Genomic DNA, 21907 nt, shown 5'->3' with positions numbered 1-21907 from the left:
CATTCTTTAATCCTTAAAAAGGGCCTCCGTGGCCGAGTGGTTAGAGCATCACGCTCAAAATAACACGGCCTCTCACCTCTGTTGGCGCGGGTTCGAATGCCACTCGCGCCAGTAAGTGAGAAAGTTTCCCAGTTTACTTTTGGAAGGTCGGTGGTCTCTTCACAGGTACATTGTATCTGGGTTCTCTCTTCCACCAATAAAAACTTGGCACCACCAGATGACTAAGAAATTGTTGAATGTGGCGGAAAACATCAATCAACAATAAATGAATCCTAATCACTGATTGTTCCACGATGTTATTATTTATAATAATCAAACAGAGTGTTTTATGTTCTGTGATAGAATTGTCTTACATCAATGGATTAATTATTACATAATGAAGTGTGTTACGTTCTATGCTGTGATTGACTTGCGTGTTATTGGACTTTATTTTTGTACCTAACTTTCCCTTACAGTAATCTACAGATAGCGAACACTGGACGATCACACAAGGAATAGGAATGGCTTTTCAGGACTTCATACATTTTTATATATTCATTTACATGTTCTCATGCGTACCGAGCGAAGGTAAAAAAAAAATTGGACATTTTACTGAAAATCATGATCCGTTTCTTTGCTTTCAATTTCAGAAGAAAAAAATGTGTAGGTTATTGTTTTAGTTTTTAAAGTATTCATGGGGTTTAACGAATGTCAAGAACACTTTCTTTTGTGGAATCTGTCCACGTGTATCAACACTTCGCCGCAAGTTTCGTCCATTCGCGGGGTCAGCCAAAGTTCAATCTGTCCACAGTCAAATTATTTCCTTATCTATCCTACCAAATGTAAGATGTTAATAGTATACCTAGCCCTACTTAATGAGTTGTTTCCTTATCTATCCTACCAAATGTAAGAGGTTAATATTGTAGCTAGCCCTACTTAAGGTAGAGACCGATAGCAACCACGTGATCAGTAAAAATCGTGTATTTTCACGTGAAATTATTTTTCGGAATTCCGTACATCGCCATAGAGTAGTTGAAAAACAAAAAGGGGTTCCGAAAGTACAAGTTGTTGCTGTGACTGATGATTGAGAGGGTCGTCTCAACAAAAGATATAGAAATTTGGCCATAGTTTAGATTAGGAATACGTCAATGTAATAATAGTGGACTAAATGTTTCGTCCGTGCAGAATGGCACTTTTTACCTCACGAAATTCACCACCATGCATAGCTGCGCTACGTAAACAAACTTGTTGATGTAGCGTGATCGTGATGTCCGAGTGCTGCGAGTTTCAATACTGTTTATGTAGTCATTGAGAGTTTAAACAAAGTTTCTTCTGAGAAGAGGAATTCGATGGATGCATTCAACGTGGACAACGAAATCATAATTTCGTTTGGTAAGTGAAAAAAATGGCAAATTGAATTTGTATTCAACCCACTTTTCCTCTGCTATTTCACAACGCGATTTTATAATAACATCTATAAACGCACAATTTGGAGCTGTTTCATTTTTTGTGCATTTATGTATTCCATATGTGCCCAAAATATAACTCCTACATGTGCATGTAATTGTAAATGGATGTCATGCATATGCCAGATTTGAAAAACAATAGGGCTCTCACAAGTTTGGGGGGGGGGTTGCACTAAAATTCTATTTGGTATAACTGATAGTACTTATAGTATCTTGAAATTTCATTGACCTAAGAGATATTTCAAATCTGGGGTTTCGTGTTTCATGCAAGCATGTAGGTCTACAAAACTTTATTTAAAATATTTGTAAAATCACAAGCCCTCCTCATAGGCAAATAAATGTATTGTATGAAAATAAGATATGTATGTCCTTCTCTTGACCCACACTCCGTAAAGGAGACAGGTCTGATAAATCTAGAGTTGACTTGTTTTGATATTATTAGAATGAACTGGCAGTTTATGAAAACATATCTGTCATCTCATATTGTAATATGATAATTATGATGTTTATTCACCTCATTAAGGACCCGGGGGTGGGAGGGTATGTACTGTTTAAATAGAAGGTAACTATAACAATATGAAATAAATAACAATCATGCAGATGTACTACTACTGCAAGAGTTCACATTGCTGCACTGCACACATTTAACATACATGTAGTGTTACATATGTAATACTGATTTCAGACAAGATTTTAAAAATTAACATAATAAAATACATGTTATGTGTGTAATTTTCAATATATCAGCATTTTAAAGTTCACTAAACATGCATTGAGACACACAATTTTAAAATTGACATTGTCTGACACAGTATAATTAATGATTAATACTGACTGTGCAAATATTAATTATGATGATTTTTTTCTAAGCATCATCCTAAGGACCAGTGCAAGTTGAAATGGGCTTCCAGCCAACAACTTCAACAGCAATTTGCCATGAAAATCAGCAAGAAAGGTACAATATTTTCTATCTTAGTAAGATAGAATTTTTCATTTTAACACCAGACATTTATAAAGACAATTCTTAGTATATTAGATATTCATCTTTTTTTCAATATTTGAATATACAGAATATATTTTTTATAACAGGTACTTCATTTACATTGATGATGTCATATCCCCTGGACCCCACAACTTTACAGGTTACAGAGAAAATTCAAGAACTTCTGCAAAATGTGGGACTTGGATAGAGTCAATAATGTATTTGTGAGCCCAGAGCAATGGATATATTGTGCAACATACTAAAGTGTGAATTTAATGGAAAACAAGTACATGTACTCATGTATTACATGTCTTTTTTAAAGACAATAATATTGTATAAATATAGAGGAAGTGTCATTGTTGATTATTCTAAGTTTTTGATATATCAAAATCAGTAAACATTTCTAAATGAAAATAAAATACCAATTTTATAACTTTAATCAATGTGTTTGAATTTCTCATAAATCAAAAGATCTTGTCAGACATTTATTTCTCTGAGAGTGGAGGAAATTATGGATTCTTTTATCGTATATATTTCTCTAAACAAGATACCACGATTTACTCTAAATTTGAAAATTTGAGGGGGGGGGGGGGCGCCGACTGCCCCCCCCCCCCCTTAAATCCGCCATTGGTCCCGTTCTGGGACATTATCGTTATCACAGCTGATTCCATTTGATAAAAAAAGGATGTGTTTGTGAAACACTCTGTCCCCGTATGGCAGCAATGTAATTGTGGTACCAAAAGAAAGGTCTTGTCACGTGGAATACACATGTGAAATATGAAAGCCTTAGCACTACGTGTTAAAAAATCATGACCAAGTTTTTGCCAACAGATAGACAGACGGACAGACCAAAATTTCATGTCCCTGAATTTCGTATCACGGGGGCGGGGGCATGAGAATAACAAATATCGAAGGCATAGATCAGAAAATCACAAAAGCTAACGTAGGGAAATGTGATTTTTTTTTGTCACCACAAGAAGTGGAGAGGGGACGTAACGATATCACTTTCATGAAAAGAAAGTTTACCGCTATAGTGAAATAAATACTTCGTACGTTTTAGAGAATAAATCGTCTTTCAAACATGAAACAATTGATAATTCTTTTTCAAATGTGTAGAAACCTACCTTTTCCTACGAACCCGGATTCCCAGGGAAAGGAGTAAATATGAGAAATTTTATCTCATATATAGACAATACTGTGTGTTATACCATGATGGTGTCGTCTTCTCACAATCTACAATGAGTATGCTTCTGTCGGTGTCTGGGTTGTAAATTGAGTGTGATGTATGATAATTAAGCTTCTGTCGGTGTCTTCGTTAATGAAAGGCGACGCTAACAAACAGTGATCAATCTCATAATCCTATAAGCAATACAAAATAGGGAGTTGGGCAAACACAGACCCTTGTATATACCAGAGGTGGGATCAGGTGCCTAGTAGGAGTAAGCATCCTCTGTCGACCGGTCACATCCGCTGTGAACCCTATATCTTAATCAGGTAAACGGAGTTATCCGTAGTCAAAATCAGTGTGTCAAGAACAGTCTAACAATCGTTATGAAACAGCTCAGCATTTGACTCAAGTATAGGTTGTATTGACGAACTAGATCGTTATAACGGCCATAGAATTTGCGAAATGCTGACTTTAAACGATACGGTTGAAACCCCTGTACAAAAACCTTGTTTGTCAGTAGGTTGCTTCGATAAAAAAGCTGAACACACGCAGAACAAGCTCTTGCGTATCGAATCAGTTGAGAGATTTAAACACCATATACAGGTGATAATGGAATATTGCTACATAAATATAGGACGTTGACGATGGAGAAGCTGAAATCATCCCGTTTGTCATCAATTTGAGTTGTTAATTGGCCGTTAATATCTACTTTCAATGAAGTATCTAAGTATGAAGCAGAAGTGGACGACTCTGTGGTGTCTTTTATTTCAAACTCACAAGGATATATCGAATCGACATATGAATGAACGTTATTCGATATATCTAAATGTTGAATTGACGGCCACAGCCAGGGGTTTTTTCTTCTCACGTAGAAGTTTTTGAATAACTTCTGCTTCATATGAATATAGAAACAGTTCAGCTAACAAAGGAGCACAATTCGTGCCCATGGGAATTTCAACAGACCTGATCACCAAAGACCACGAAGATATTGTCAATGAGGAACTCCAGCATATTTTTATTTCAACTTCAGAGTACTTGTGGGTGGAATCAGAGTGTTGTTTAACAAAGTAATTTTTTGGATGACTGATCACTAGATATGGATATTTTGATTTTTCATTTTTGTCGAGGAAGCAACTGTCTATGATGTCAAAATGATGATTTAGTTTCTGTCGGTGTCTGGTTTGGGAATTGAGCGAGATGTATGATGATTAAAGGAATTCCACCCTCCTGTGATGTCATCAGGTTTTGCAAAATCGATGATTTATTTAGATTTATGCTTGATAAAAACATAAATCTTTTAAGAGTCTTCCCCGATAGTTATTGTAAAAAATCTTATTAAAAACAAAGTATTTCAAAGGTGTAAGTTATAGATGAATAATCAATTATACATTTAAAAATATTGAATCCAAGGGCAATAACTCTGTTTTTATTGATTTCTTTATCAAGTCTATTATGTCATAGATTTCCTTTATTTTCACAGACATTTTGTATATTTTTGTGAAGATGCAGTTTTGTGAAATTGTTTTCAATTTTATTATATCGTCATAACCAGTTTGTATGAAATTGTTTAAGGAAAATTACAATTTTCTGACGGTGATATATGATTCTGTGTATTTACGTCTCACATTTTAAAAAGTGTGATGAATTGTGTATTTTATTTGATAATTTGTTAGTTTTAACTCTAATGAATGGAAATAAATACACTTTTAAAACTTGTATCAGATAAAACTGCGGGTATGGAATTACCTTAAGATCCTGTCGATATCTGGTTTGGGTTTCATGAACGCTAAGAATGAAGGTCTGACTTAATTATTATTATAGTGTTTCATTTGATAAAAATAGCTATTAGTACTTTGAAGCATGGGTCTAGGATGTCCGGTAGCTCAATTGTTATTACACTGTAGGTACACACTGTGCCAATGGATGGATACAACATCATGACAAGTGCTACTTCTTCAGTCGAGTCACCGTACCTTGGTACTCCGCATCAGTAAGTAGCTATGCTATATCGGAATTCAGCACCATAGTTCAAATATAACAGTGTAACGAGAATAAGTAAATCTTTTCATTCACAATGGACTGCGGATAAAACAAAAGCAAATAACATAAAATTTTAATTGAGATCTATTTGTAATCGTTTCTTTTCTGCAAAACATTGATATAATATGCTATCAAAATGACTGCTCAAAGCTACTTATTTCAAATTTTAAAGTAATTAACGAATTCGTCTTACAAAGGCCTTCTGTGTAGCATATGGTGGCAGACTGGCTGAACCTGTTACGCAAGAAGAAGTGACGTTCTTGTCACGTGAATCCATCCAGATAGGTAAAATCATAGTTCATTTTTCTACCACCGTTCATGATCATGGTCGTCTACACGAAACAATTGGATTTCACTGCAGTTACTTTACATAAAAAAAAAAAAAAAATAAAAACGAAAACTAAATTTATTCTAATTATTGATGTCGGCATTGCAATGTCTATGTCTGTATAAATACCAAAGTCATTCTCTATTTTCCATGTAGCATGTTTATTACGGGCCGCCAATAGGCGGGCTGTTATTACCGGCTTCTAAGGAAGACGGTATCATATAGTTGAAGTATTTTACAGTGATTGGACAATGCACTTCTTCTCCGTTGTAATGGGTAGAAAATGAATGATGTGAAACTTCTAATTTATTTCATTGGTTGAAATTCTGTTCAACGCAAGGGAGGCAATTTCCTGATGATCTAATTTACGTACGACTTTTAAAATAATTTTGCAAGATTTTCAATCTTAAAAAAGAGAGAGAAACAAGAGAAGAAAGAAGAAAAATTACAACATAATGATTGATTGATTGATTGAATATTGTTTAACGTCCCTCTCGAGAATATTTCACCCACATGGAGACGTCACCATTACCGGTGAAGGGTTGCAAAATTTAGGCCTATGCTCGGTACTTTTATGATTTTTGAGCAGGGAGGGATCATTATTGTGCCAGACCTGCTGTGACACTGGACCTCGGTTTTTGTGGTCTCCTCCAAAGGACCGCCCCATTTAGTCACCTCTTACGACAAGCAAGGGGGTACCGAGGACATATTTTAACCCGGGATGCAACATAATGAAAATGACATTTTAATCTTATTCATAACAACTATCAAAAACGTTTCTATGATTCAACAAATAACAGAAATGGTCTTTTTTGCATACAAACCTTAAAATTCTTCTTGCTGTGTAAAAAATTAAACACGCTGAACATCTGCTTTTCACTTTTTTTTTTTTAGATTGAAAAGAAACAATACTTTCTATTTTTAGTACAAATATCATGTCTACTTCAAGGTCATACTAGAACATTCATTGTACAGTAGTTTCTAGTAGCTGATTTGAGCTTTTTAATTAAAAAAAATTCTGAACTTTGATTTAAACTTAATTTGACATCAGATTTACCATTTTGGAGAAGTTCGATTATGTGGTCATTTAAATACTGAGAGCATATCATACATTTATATTAGTTTACTGTATAAGGTTGTTCCTAAAAAGGGCAAGCTTTGTTAAAAAGCTATGTTTGTTTGATATACGCGCTGTGTTTCTGCGGAATGAAAATATTTTCTGCGGGATTGTTAATAAATTATTTTTGATGTAAAAGGAATTTCTTCAAATTTACGGAAGCCGGTAGGTGCCAAGGTATACATGTAGAATTCATATTCATTTAACTGGTGGCCGCCACTTGATCTAACTGTATTATATGGCGGCCGCCACTTATTATCTCGCGGCCGCCATATAAATTATCTGACAACGCCACTTAATTTAACTGGCGGCCACCACTTAATTCATGTGGCAGCCACTTCTTAATTTAACTGGCGACCGCCACTTATAATATGGCGGCCGCGACGTATTATCTCGTGACGGCCAAATAAATTAATTGCGGCCGCCACTTATTATCTGACGGCTACCACTTACTATCTGGCGGCCGCCATATAAAATAACTGGCGACCGCCACTGAATTTATATGGCGACGGCCAGTTATTCAACTGCTCTCTCTCTCTGTCTCTGTCTCTCTCTCCCAAAAAATTAAAGGGTTATAACCCCTGTGATATCCGTCTCCAATAATTAGTTATATATTGTGTTTTAGAATTAAGAGTATTATTGTTTGTCGATTGTGCTGTTGATTTACAAAGTTATGTAAATGTTCATGATATCAAATGTTGACAGATTTGCGCATGATAAAATCTTAATGTATACTTAATATACCAACGTATCAGGTACGTAGAACCAAACGGTTGTCCCTCCACTTTTTGACAACGTTCGTTTTCCGTTATTTTTACATACAAAATAAGATATATTGGCAGACACCCCCCACTCGTTTGGTGGTAGTAATAAATGGTAAAAATATAATAATGAATAAACTGATGAATTGAAGGACGAACGGAGCCCCCCTCCATCCAATTTAGGAGTATAAAGTTTGAGCAAAAGATAATTTCTAAGGTTGCTTTTCTGCATGTCAACAATTGTAGAAGACAATTTCTCCTCCGACTGTCCTTACACTTTGAAGAACGATGCTACGTCTCTGCGTGCTACTCTAAATGCTTCAAAATATAATCACTCAGCAGCACGAAGTAAATTGTTTTTTGAAATTGACTACCATGTATAAATTAAGTGGCGGTCGCCAGATAAATTAATTGCAGGCCGCCAGATAGATTAAGTGCCGTCCACTAGTTAATTAAGTGACGACCGCCAGTTAAATTAATACTGAACTTTCGGGATGTGCCGGAACGACTGATTAGACTTGACGTTTATACACCGCGGTCACGTGATAGTGAGCAATGGCACCGATACAACTGGTGTTTCGCCAGCAGACGGTCCGTAAAGAGCTATGTAAAGGATATAAGCCTCAAACTGTCCATTCTGTGAGAGAAAGAACTGATCGAGGCCCGTAGAGCCAAGATTAGTTCTTTCTCTCACAGAATGGACAGTTTGAGGCTTATATCCTACTTAAAACATTACATCTTTTGTTCTAAGAATGAACAGGCTCAGGTAAATCCATTGACCATGAAAATTAGGAATAAAGCTATTTTTGAATATTCTGACAATATAACCAGTCTTGCGTAGAATTCTGTTTCATTTGTTCACTTATTGAACAGTGTCAGGTAAGTAGTCTTGTACTGCAGGTTTTATATTCACTCACGCCATAGTACTGAGCCATATCAACATGTTTTCCTCTGATAGGGAGAGCATTTTCATTGCACATTCAAAATCTAAGGATTTTAATGAAAGTACTACGAATATCATCTTAATGAGTGTTATATTCTGGATATGGAGGGTGAGAAAGTTATGGAGCCAAATCTGAAAAGCATAGTGTTTTCGAATATTTGGATGAGGAAATAATTAACGCCAGCCAAAAGAACCTAATACGCCCATCTTGTGAAATGAAATTATTCATGAAAGCGAAAATAGTAATTCAGAATTAGGATATGCTAATAAAGAAACCATAAAAAAGCATTGTGAAGAAGTTTCGGAATGTGCCTCTGAATCCAGTGAAATTCAAATACAGTATGGAAATATGTCTTTCAAATTTAAGGTTTGATGCGATATAATAATGGCCAATGAAATTTTTAAAAAAGAATGTGAATCTTAAAGTTGAAGCAGATAATTCTACTAAGGGGAAATATCGTTGTAAGTGTTTTAGTGATTTTTCCGATATATGTGTTGATTCTTGTTGGGAATTTAAAATTAAATCTGTATCTCTTTGACAAACGTGTTGTCTTTCTCTTATTTTCAGCCTACCTGTAGACGTCTAATAAGTTATTGGGTTAACCTGTCACTGTCCAATAAGTTGATAATTACTGTCCATGATTTTTAAGAACGGACAGTATCTGTCCATTCTTAAAAATAATGGACAGCAATTGTCAACTAATTGGATACCTACAGGTAACCTTTTCACAACAAGTGGACTTTCTTCTATATAAAAGCCTAAAAAGACAAAGAATTGCGTAACAAAAATGTTTTAAAAGTAGGATATAAACCTCAAACTATATAAAAGCCTAAAAAGACAAAGGATTGCATAACAAAAATGTTTTAAGCTCAGTTCCATGACGACGATCCAAGTCGCGTATCCTTGGATAGAAGGCGTGAAGTTTCACAGATCCTCAAGATATTCCCTAGATTTGTTTTCCTCGCCAACTCACATAATTATATCCCCCGCAACAAGTTGTGGGGGGGGGGGTATACTGGAATCGGGTTGTCCGTCTGTATGTCTGTCTGTCTGTCCGTCCGTCCGTTTGTAGACGCAATGGTTTCCGGGCACTAAAGCATTATCCTTTCCACCTACCGTCACCATATCATATATATGGACCACCCATGGGATGAAGATGTTCCCTATCGATTTTGGTGTCAAAAGGTCAAAGGTCAAGCGCACTGGACATCGAAGTAGCAATATGGTTTCCGGGCTCTAAAGCGTTATCCTTTCCACCTACAGTCACCATATCATACATATGGACTACCCATGGGATGAAGATGTTCCCTATCGATTTTGGGGTCAAAAGGTCAAAGGCCACGCGCACTGGACATCGAAGTAGCAATATGGTTTCCATTTAAATTCTTTAACGGCTTTTTCCATCGCATGGATATGCTGTGTTCCTAGATACCTTTTGGATCATAATACTGAAGTTTTACCTATTACCAACACCCTTTGGGAGATTGGGGTAAGTGGGGGGTATTCTTAGTGAGCGTTGCTCACAGTACCTCTTGTTTAATCAGACGAATTTTCCTATAAATGGTTAAGATGATTCCTTTCTTTGAGAAAAAAAAGTATTTTAATACAGGAATTTGGTAACAATTAAAGTATTCCATGTTTGTAGACTTAGTTGTTATTGTAATCCGGAAGTGACATGCCCTACGAATTACGTTTAACACGCGATAAAAGTCAGTGGATCCGCATCTCGAAAGTCCCGTATTCGAAATTTTGCGCTTCTGCGCATTAAGCCGCGCACATCGCTATTTACAGTCTCAATCGTAACAACTCGGCTATTTCCGTAACCACAAATGAACGGTTACGGAAAAGAACGAGCGCGTGATCCGATTGTTACAGTCTCTGTGCATTGTGATGTCACTATAATTGTTTCATCACATTACATGCATATCTATATTACAAATCGCATTTTCCTCTATGAACCAACCAATTCAGCAAGCGACACAATCCGTTCATATTGACTATGAACGGATTATGAACTAGTTTAAAGCACGCGAATGAGGGAGCGTAACGATTTGAAAAAATACAACATGTGTTACAAAGATCTCGTAAAGTCACACCTCGGATTTAAATTGGGAACTTACGTGGATTATCACACAGTCTTGTGGTCTCCTAGCTCCAAAATACAGTGCACCTTGCAATGTTGATAAAAGAAAAGGTAAAGTGTGACGTCATGGCTATGTTTTGACATACATCACAATACGACTGTGACATAGGTGGATCTTAAGAGTTCGTTTTATGGAACAAAATATTTCCTGACTTATACAAGCAATGTAAACAAATTGTGATTTAGTAAATGAATATAAATATAAGAAATGAACAGTACTTTTGAGCTGTCCATGGTCAATATGAACGGATTTGGATTTGATGCAATTTGTCTGTGAATTGCTAATCTAAAAAGATGCGTTTTGAGGTCCGCTTTAAAACTAGACAGTGAGGTACTTTGGCAGAGAGTTCCAGAGACTCGATGCAGCCTTATCCAAACGTCGATCCCCATATGTTTTCGAACATGTCCGAGGTACCTGGAGAAGATGCAGATATTCGGATCTTAGTGATTATATGGGGTTGTAAACTTTAAGGATATCCTTTATGTAAACTGGAGATAGGTTTTTGAAAGATTTGAAAGTATGAAGAAGGATAATGTATTGAATTCTGTATTCAACTGGGAGCCAGTGAAGATCTATTACAACAAGAGTAATATGGTCGGATTTGTTTTGAGCGTGTTATTAATCTTGCTGCTGTGTTTTGTGTCTTAAATAAGTGGCCGTCGCCATACAATTTAAGTGCCGGCCATTAGTGAAATAAGGGGCGGCCGCCAGATAGATTAAGTGGCGACCGCTAGTAAAATAAGTGGCGGCCACCAGATAAATCAAGTGACGGCCGCCAGATAGATTAAGTGCCGACCATTAGTTAAATAAGTGGCTGCCGCCAGATAGATTAAGTGGCGACCGCTAGTGAAATAAGTGGCGACCGCCAGATAGATTAAGTGGTGACCACTAGTGAAAAAAGTGGCGGCCGCCAAATAAATCAAGTGACGGCCGCCAGATAAAGTAAGTGGCGGTCGTCTGATAAATTAAGTGGCGGTTGCCAGATAAATTAAGTGGAGGTGCCAGATAAATTAAGTGGTGGCCCCGAGTTAAATGAATATTAATTCTATACCCTATCGGCTTCAACCAATTAGATATCAGTAGCAGTAATGCTAGATATTCAAGGTGTGTTAAAATGCTACGATAATTTTGTGTACAGAATCCGCAACACTGCGTTTGATGAACCCAAAGGGCACAACAGAGTCAATGTAGATTCAAAGCTGTCTCCACCTAAAGTGTGGTGTGTTTTATCACGATTAGCATTTACATTACGGCAGATCTGAGCACTGAGTTAATTCAAGCAAATACAAATGAAAAGTAATAATTTTATGTTATAACAACAACTTTTTCTCTCGAGATTTTCAGAATTTGCAAACAACTATTCGGAAGTGATTGGATTTTTATTTTTCTAACATTATAAGTGTGTATTGGGATCTGCCTTCAATAGCTTGTTGCCGCATTTTCTTCCAGACAAAAGAATAGTCGTAAAATTTTCCATGACCATCCAGTCCTCCATCGTCGGATACCCACGGGTGATCTCGTCTTTTACTCATCACCCGTGGGCAAACTCGCCGAAAAATCATCGTATGTAATTAATATGTGCGTGTCATATGATTGGCTGCTGCACAGAGTCGCGATGACAAATCAACGAATCAAAGTTTATGTTACGTATGTATGTTCGGCAGTGACAAAAAATTTTCCATAGTTTTTTCCGATTGCAAATAAATCCACTCACCGATGCATTTCGCAGTTTCAGAAAGGTACTCCCATATAATCTTTGACGGGTATTTGATGTACGTGACCTGTGCGACTTGCTTTTAATCGTTTTAAAGCAAAATTTGCACGTTTTAACGGGCGTCAAGATATGTAGCATTAATAGCAAACTAATAACCATATTTTCAAAATTGAAGAGTTCCAACATTCTGATTGGTTGTGTATAATCAACATATTAGCATATTTTACGACGATATTTCGGTGAGTTTGCCCACGCCATGGGTGATGAGTAAAAAACGAGATCACCCGTGGGAATCCGACGATGCCAGCCCTCTTTAAAAGCTGTTTCAATCATATGTCCTTTTCCTTTTATATCGTATTCATGTTTAGATACTAATTTTAGATGTTAATTTTATGTTTGTCTATATGTTTTAATGCAGGACCACAATGGAAACTAGCTATATGCTAATTTGTGTTATCCTGGATAAATAAAGGCTATTATTATTATTATATATCAAACGATTTGGAGAACCTATAGATACAAGTGATAGTTTTTTGCTGCCCATTGGACGCTTGCGACAATGTTGTCTTGTCTTCAATGTGTATTCAGTCTGCAGTTTTCCGCAGAAAATAATTTTTAAATATTTACACAGGAAATGGAAAGGATTACTATCTGGGGGTGACGGATGCTTTCCTGGAAGGTGAGTGGGTGTACGCTTTCTCCAAAACTCCTGTTACAGTACACATCCCGTGGGTAGTAGGTGGTCCAGATAATTACCATGAAGAGGACTGTGCGGCCATTGACTCCAGTAACACTAACCATGGACAATGGACAGATGTCCCATGCAATTCACCCCTTTACTTCATTTGTGAATACAACTTAAAGTAAGAAATTTTCTTTGATCCAAATCCTATCGTTTCTCGTGCGAAACATATACAATCCACTCCACTTATATTGAAGTCGGTTATATTGAAATATATGTTATATTGGAGTTAAAGTGAATCCCTTAGTAGCAATGTTTGTGTAGTTCAGCATTGGTTATATTGAACTTTTGATATAATGAACAATTCAGGTCGGTCCCCTGCATTTCATTATATCCGGAGTAGACTGTACATCCAATGTTTACATAAACTTAAAAACAGTCACTTTTCGTACCATCCAATTAACGTTTCTTTGAAAGACAATATTAGTAACAAAGGTGAATGTCCTCAATAAAGTCTGGACCTAATATATTTAGTGGACAAGCGCTTTAACAATACAGACTGGACCCATTACATGTAGTGGACAATCACTTTATCAATAAAGACTGGACCTATTATATGTAGTGGGCAAACACTTTATCAAGAAAAACTAGACCTGATATAATCATTGGACAAGCGCTTTAGCGAGAAAGTCTGGACTCATTATATGTAGTGGACAAGCGCTTTATCAACAAAGACCTGACCCATTATATGTAGTGGACAAGCGCGTTATCAGCAAAGGCTGGACCCATTATATGTAGTGAACAAGCACTTTGTCAGCAAAGGCTGGACCCATTATATGTAGCGGACAAGCGCTTTATCAACGAAGACTGGACCCATTATATGTAGTGGACAAGCGCTTTATCAACGAAGACTGGACCCATTATATGTAGTGGACAAGCGCTTTATCAACAAAGACTGGACCCATTATATGTAGTGGTCAAGCGCTTTATCAACAAAGACTGGACCCATTATATGTAGTGGTCAAGCACTTTATCAACGAAGACTGGACCCATTATATGTAGTGGACAAGCGCTTTCTCAACGAAGACTGGACCCATTATATGTAGTGGACAAGCGCTTTATCAACAAAGACTGGACCCATTATATGTAGTGGTCAAGCGCTTTATCAACAAAGACTGGACCCATTATATGTAGTGGTCAAGCACTTTATCAACGAAGACTGGACCCATTATATGTAGTGGACAAGCGCTTTCTCAACAAAGACTGGACCCATTATATGTAGTGGACAAGCGCTTTATCAACAAAGACTGGACCCATTATATATAGTGGGCAAGCGCTTTATCAACAAAGACTGGACCCATTATATATAGTGGTCAAGCGCTTTATCAACAAAGACTGGACCCATTATATATAGTGGTCAAGCGCTTTATCAACAAAGACTAGACCAATTATCGCTTTAGTAGACATCAAGCTACAGTGTATTAATCGACTGAGAACGTACTGTATTTCTATAATCAAAGATCATAGCACAGTTAGTCAAGCAGTGCTATTATTATCTATTATTACTGGTCGGTATCTCTAGAATCAAAGATCATAGCACAGTTAGAGAAGCAGTGCTATTATTATCTATTATTACTAGTCGGTATTTCTATACATGATGTGGTATCACAAGTTAACAAATAGATTCAATAACTTTTCATCGACACATTCTCAGTGGATTTCTAATTATTAGCGATAATTACAAGATCTTGATAATTACTTCATTCTATCTGAAACAAAAACACCATAGAAATACGGAATAGCCCTATAGACACCCTAAATTTAAAAAAAAAATGAGATAGCAGTGGATATAGGCAACAAACTTCCGAGTTTATCCATTATATTATTTTGCTGATTTCAGTGCTGACTTTTCTGCTGGAAGTGTCATCGGCTAAACGCAGTCCCCAGTCTGTGTCTACAATTATAAAGAGAACACATGGAATATATAGAGGAAAGGAAGAAAATAAAAAAGAATTATTCCTCTACATATTGCAAGTAGTATTTCTTTTCAACATTGTTATATTGTGTCATTTTCAAATCGACACGACTGCTCAGAGATCTGAATAATCAAAATTTTCAAATAACAGAAGTGAGGCTTTTTTGTCCCTATTGACGCGAGGGAAGCACTCATTTTAGGGACATTTTAAGTGATTGCTGAACGCTTTTATGATCTATGAAATATCTACATGTATTTACAACTATATTGCGTACAATGGGGGCACTAGAAGTGAGGCTTTTTTGTCCCTATTGACGCGAGGGAAGCACTCATTTTAGGGACATTTTAAGTGATTGCTGAACGCTTTTATGATCTATGAAATATCTACATGTATTTACAACTATATTGCGTACAATGGGGGCACTAGATAAAACACAAATGGTCACATGATCGGCGGAAAAGTTTTCAGTTCTTTTGGGGAGGGGGTATGATAAATCACTAGAAATATCAAGAAAATTACGGTTACCCAGCTTTCATACTTGTATATATATTTTTTGCTTAAATCAATTTTTCATGAATTTTAAACTATGAAATAGAGTTGACAAGGAAACAAATCATCCATTGTAGATATTCTAGTAGATCGATTTATTGAAAATGTCATCATATTATAGAGCCGACACACATTGTTCTATACTCTTCCATGGTTATTGCAGATATCAAAGGAATACCGCGTCCATTATTTTCCAATACACGTTAATACGTCATCAAAAGATTATCCACAAGAAAAAATAAATATATGAGTTTAAAATGTAATAATTATTGATACTACATCGGTTTTACGTCTTCGACCTTACAAATATTGTCTTAATTAAAACATCTTTAATGTCTGTAATGGCTCTTCCGCGATACCCCCTTATATTCGTGTTTCGCTAATGCCGCAATGAAAGTAACAACTGATAATTTGATTTTAAAATCCTAAAAATCAAATCAATGTAGCTTGCAAACAAATTTATAAATGACTGAATAATATTTGTCATTTAATATAAATCAATCGTCTAATACACGTATCAACACTTCGCCGCGAGTTACGTCCCTTTGCGGGGTCAGCCAAAGGTCAATCGGTGAAAAACCAAGTTTTCTTTCTCTACTTTACCAAATGTAAGATGTTATTACTTTGAATTTTAGCCAATTACCAAGTTTATATACAAGTTAATGGGTTGCCCCAATCTGGGGTATTATTGTAGTTGACTGCAATTGATGGGAAAATAACAGATGTCAAAGCTACAGATAAGAAAATTACAAAGGCCAACATAGGGAAATACGATTTTTATCCGGAAGATGGCGGACAAGGGACGTAACTTTCGCAAAGTGTTGATACGTGTATACACATGTAATAAATACGTAAACAGACATGGCGATACACTGACAAGCTGACCTTCCACGTATATATATATAGTTTTGTTGGACTGTGCCTTCAGAGCTTTTGATTTAATTCATCAACATCAAACTGAAATAATCAAAATTTAAATTTCAAATAGTATACAGTATAACTGGTTCTTTTATTCTGCGGGGTGCTATTTTTGCAAAATTCTGCGGTGAAATCTCCAACGCAAAAAATTCAATCGCAAAGGATACCTTAAATATTTCGCTCAAAATTTCCCCATGCGAGGTCCTTCTTTGAGGTAGAACCCAATTTTAACACTCCGTTGCCTAATACAGGTACCTTGTTGTCAGCTGTTATCGTGTAGTGACCAGTGCTCGGGAATCATTAGGATCCACAGCTTGGGCCTGCAAACATGGATGACCCTTTTCAAATATTTAAAACCCCTCAGTAAGTTTCCTGACCCTACTGGACCATTAAGTGAAGTAATGGCGCCTAGAAAAATTACTGAGTGTAACGAAAAAGTGGTTGATGTTCTTGAAAAACCCAGGACTCTGAGGGGATCATTATAAAGAAACATGCTGTGGTTTTATATATGTGTGGGCGCAGTTTTTACATTTCAAATATTTCATTAAATAGAAATATTTGTCTTGCTATGCCTGTTTGAAAATACCTGTAATAAGAACAACTGTCATTTAAAATTTTGTTATTGTGTGAAATCGCAAAAATTACATGCACATATTTTGGAGACAAATCGCTAAAAACAAATCGCAAAAATGTGCACACGCAGAAAAAACCCAGTTATACGGTACCTTACCATATAAAACTTAAATGTTCTACCAAGCCCTTTTCTTTGCTGTGAAGGAGAAACTTCAAACGTACATGTACTGTGCGACTACTTATGCCAGAAGTGGTGTAAATCAAATGTGGATTCTAAAAAATTCTAAAGAACTTTTAGTAAACTTGAAGTCACAATACCTTTCTCAAATTAACAACATCAAAACGCATGATATTTCAACACCTTACACAACCATTTCTCACGATGAATTCAAGACTAGACTTTTTTGACATCATAGACAGTTGCTTCTTCAACAACAATGGTAAATGCAAATATCCCTATCTATCTTAAACACCACTCTGATTCCACGCACAAGTACTCTGAAGTTGAAATAAAAAATATGCTGGAGTTTCTCATTGACAATATCTTCGTGGTCCTTGGTGATCAGGTCTTTCAACAGTCTATTGGAATTACCATGGGCACGAATTGTGCTGATTTGTTAGCTAACCTGTTTTTATATTCCTATGAAGCAGAATTTATTCAAAAACTTCTAGGTGAGAAGAAAAAATCTCTTGCTGTGGCCTCCAACTCGACATTTAGATATATTGACGATGTATCATCTATTAACAATAATGATTTTCATTCATATGTCGATTCAATATATCCCCGTGAATTCGAAATAAAAGATACCACAGAGTCGTCTACTTCTGCTTCATACTTATATATTTCATTGAAAGTAGTTATTAACGGCAAACTAACAACTCAACTTTATGACAAACCGGATGATTTCAACTTCTCCATCGACAACTTCCCATATTTATGTAGCAATATTCCATTATCACCTGCATAACTGCATATGGTGTTTATATCTCTCAACTGATTCGATACACAAGAGCTTGTTTTGTGTATGGTCAGTTTTTAAATCGAAACAGGCTACTGACAAACAAGTTGATGGTGCAGGGGTTCCAACAGTCTCGTTTAAAATCAGAATTTCGCAAATTCTATGATCGTTATAACGATCCAGTTTGCCAATACAATTGGGTCAAATGTTGTCTGACGTGTTTCATGCCGATTATTAGGCCGTTCTTGGCACACTGATTTTGACTACGGATAGCTCCGTTAACCTAATCAAGATATAGGGCTCACGGCGGGTGTGACCGTTCGACAGGGGATGCTTACTCCCCCTAAGCAACTGATCCCAGCTCTGATATATCCAGGGGTCCGTGTTTGCCCAACTCTTTATTTTGTATTTCTTATAGGAGTTATGAGATTGATCACTGTTCGTTATCTTCGCATTTCACGGTACCAATTTTGATACACCAGATGCGCATTTCGACAAATAATGTCTCTTCGGTGATGCTCAAGCTGAAATATTGTAAATCGAAAATAACAATAAATTTGTAAGATGATTGATTGATTGATGATGATTGATAGATGTAAGAACTAAAAAAAATTCAAAAAAAAAATAAAAAATAAAAAATAAAAACAAAACAACAACAACAACAGAGTGCCAGAGACTGGAGTGAAATTCGTCTAAGGATCAGAGCTATGCATGAAGGAAATAATCCTTAATTTTGAAATCAATTTCTAAATTTTATCACATCATCTCATTTTATTCGTCAGCAAAAAAAATAAGCTCTCATGACGTCATGAAGGGAAGGAACTGGTAGACGTATAGGTAAATGATTGGTTGAATGTTTCTGAGTCAAAATATTTCTTGTTTTCGTGTATGATTCAAGATACCCCCGGGTCTTGAAAAGTTGTTATTTTTAGATTTCTTGACCTCAGAGGTTATCCAGCAACATCCACGAAAACACGTACTTTAATTCTACCATGGTTATTGCAAAGATCAAAGGAATGCCGTGGCCATTAGTATACGATATACCTTCATACGTATCAACTCATTATAAGAAAATTGATACACATCTCGCTTGCACTTCAAGTTTTACTAATGCAGCAACAAAGTCAACGACTGATAATTGAATTTTGTAATCATAAAAATCAATCAATATATGTTTCAAAACAAATTCATAAATGACTGAAGAGCATGTATCATTCAATAGAAACCAACAGTTTGCATTCCGAGTGCGATACACATGTAAACATTTCGATACACGGACATTTTTTTCTTTAACTGCATTCAAAGCAATTGACATAACGTTAACACCAAACTAAGTAGTTGAAATATTTTTTTCTTCAAAATAGATTTAGAATACCCCTACCATCTCACCATTTTCGTCAGAACAAAACGGATGTATCCCGTGTCGGAAACTGCTATGACGTCACAGTGACATAATTCGTAGCTACATAGGAAAACGATCGGCTGTAAATTCTTGAGCTGAGTAGAATAGAAAGAAAGTTATTGTTTTAGTGTATGCTGCAGGAGAACATCCTTTGAAATATTGTTTTAGATATAAAGGCCTCGACTTTTATATTTTAAAACAACATTTTGAGACCAAGGAGATTTCTATAAAGCAATTTTATTCGTGTGCGGGAAAATTTCACGAATTTCGTGAGCGCCCCATCGTCGTTGAAAAACACTTTGTCGCGAAAATTACTCGCCGTGAACCAGTTCATCACAGTCAAAGCACGAAATAAAGTAGCCGAGAATAAACGTTGGTTTACGATATCCTGCAACATACACGAAAACTTTAACATTATTTCTTAATTCAAGACGAATAAAAGTTGGAGCGTGGGATGATTCAAATAGAATATGTAGTAATACTGATCATTCAGACACTAATGTGTCATTGTGTGTAGTAATACTGATCATTCAGACACTAATGTGTCATTATGTGTAGCAATACTGATCATTCAGACACTAATGTGTCATTGTGTGTAGTAATACTGATCATTCACTCACTAATGTGTCATTATGTACAGTAATACTGATCATTCAGACACTAATGTGTCATTGTGTGTAATAATACTGATCATTCAGACACTAATGTTTCATTATGTGTAGTAATACTGATCATTCAGACACTAATGTGTCATTGTGTGTAGTAATACTGATCATTCAGACACTAATGTGTCATTATGTTTAGTAATACTGATCATTCAGACACTAATGTGTCAACATGTGTAGTAATACTGATCATTCACTCACTAATGTGTCATTGTGTGTAGTAATACTGATCATTCACTCACTAATGTGTCATTATGTGTAGTAATGGTGATCATTCAGACACTAATGTGTCATTGTGTGTAGTAATACTGATCATTCAGACACTAATTTGTCATTGTGTGTAGCAATACTGATCATTCAGACACTAATTTGTCATTGTGTGTAGCAATACTGATCATTCACTCACTAATGTGTCATTTTGTGTAGTAATACTGATCATTCAGACACTAATTTGTCATTGTGTGTAGCAATACTGATCATTCAGACACTAATTTGTCATTGTGTGTAGCAATACTGATCATTCACTCACTAATGTGTCATTGTGTGTAGTAATACTGATCATTCACTCACTAATGTGTCATTATGTGTAGTAATACTGGTCATTCACTCACTAATGTGTCATTGTGTGTAGTAATACTGATCATTCACTCACTAATGTGTCATTGTGTGTAGAAATACTGATCATTCAGACACTAATGTGTCAACATGTGTAGTAATACTGATCATTCACTCACTAATGTGTCATTATGTGTAGTAATACTGATCATTTACTCACTAATGTGTCATTGTGTGTAGTAATACTGATCATTCAGACACTAATGTGTCATTATGTGTAGCAATACTAATCATTCAGACACTAATGTGTCATTATGTGTAACAATACTGATCATTCACTCACTAATGTGTCATTGTGTGTAGTAATACTGATCATTCAGACACTAATGTGTCATTATGTGTAGCAATACTGATCATTCAGACACTAATGTGTCATTATGTGTAACAATACTGATCATTCACTCACTAATGTGTCATTATGTGCAGTAATACTGATCATTCAGACACTAATGTGTCATTATGTGTAGCAATACTGATCATTCACTCACTAATGTGTCATTATGTGTAGCAATACTGATCATTCACTCACTAATGTGTCATTATGTGTAGCAATACTGATCATTCAGACACTAATGTGTCATTATGTGTAGCAATACTGATCATTCAGACACTAATGTGTCATTGTGTGTAGTAATACTGATCATTCACTCACTAATGTGTCATTATGTACAGTAATACTGATCATTCAGACACTAATGTGTCATTGTGTGTAGTAATACTGATCATTCAGACACTAATGTTTCATTATGTGTAGTAATACTGATCATTCAGACACTAATGTGTCATTGTGTGTAGTAATACTGATCATTCAGACACTAATGTGTCATTATGTGTAGTAATACTGATCATTCAGACACTAATGTGTCATTGTGTGTAGCAATACTGATCATTCACTCACTAATGTGTCATTATGTGTAGTAATACT

The 21907-nt window shown here is 35.9% G+C and overlaps 1 protein-coding gene and 1 long non-coding RNA gene across 3 annotated transcripts; both read left to right on the top strand.

Moving 5' to 3' along the window:
* Positions 1–463: 463 nt before the first annotated feature.
* Positions 464–15354, top strand: LOC125677927 (C-type lectin domain family 4 member E-like). The gene is made up of 5 exons (XM_048916040.2): positions 464–567; positions 5500–5585; positions 5833–5920; positions 13275–13506; positions 15226–15354. The coding sequence occupies exons 1-5, from the start codon at positions 501–503 to the stop codon at positions 15257–15259; spliced, it is 507 nt and encodes a 168-aa protein (XP_048771997.2). The 5' UTR covers positions 464–500; the 3' UTR covers positions 15260–15354.
* Positions 649–2866, top strand: LOC125655167 (uncharacterized). Of its 2 annotated transcripts, XR_007362607.2 has the most exons (3): positions 649–1371; positions 2316–2400; positions 2535–2866. It is a non-coding gene; the product is annotated as an uncharacterized LOC125655167 (long non-coding RNA). The 2 variants fall into 2 exon arrangements; XR_008797238.1 differs by lacking the exon at positions 649–1371 and having other exon boundaries at positions 1632–2400.
* Positions 15355–21907: the final 6553 nt, after the last annotated feature.

Source organism: Ostrea edulis, chromosome 7 (assembly GCF_947568905.1).
Source record: "Ostrea edulis chromosome 7, xbOstEdul1.1, whole genome shotgun sequence".
Taxonomy (NCBI): domain Eukaryota; kingdom Metazoa; phylum Mollusca; class Bivalvia; order Ostreida; family Ostreidae; genus Ostrea; species Ostrea edulis.
Note: the sequence above shows the minus strand (reverse complement) of the source record. Positions and strands in the feature narration are given on the sequence as shown.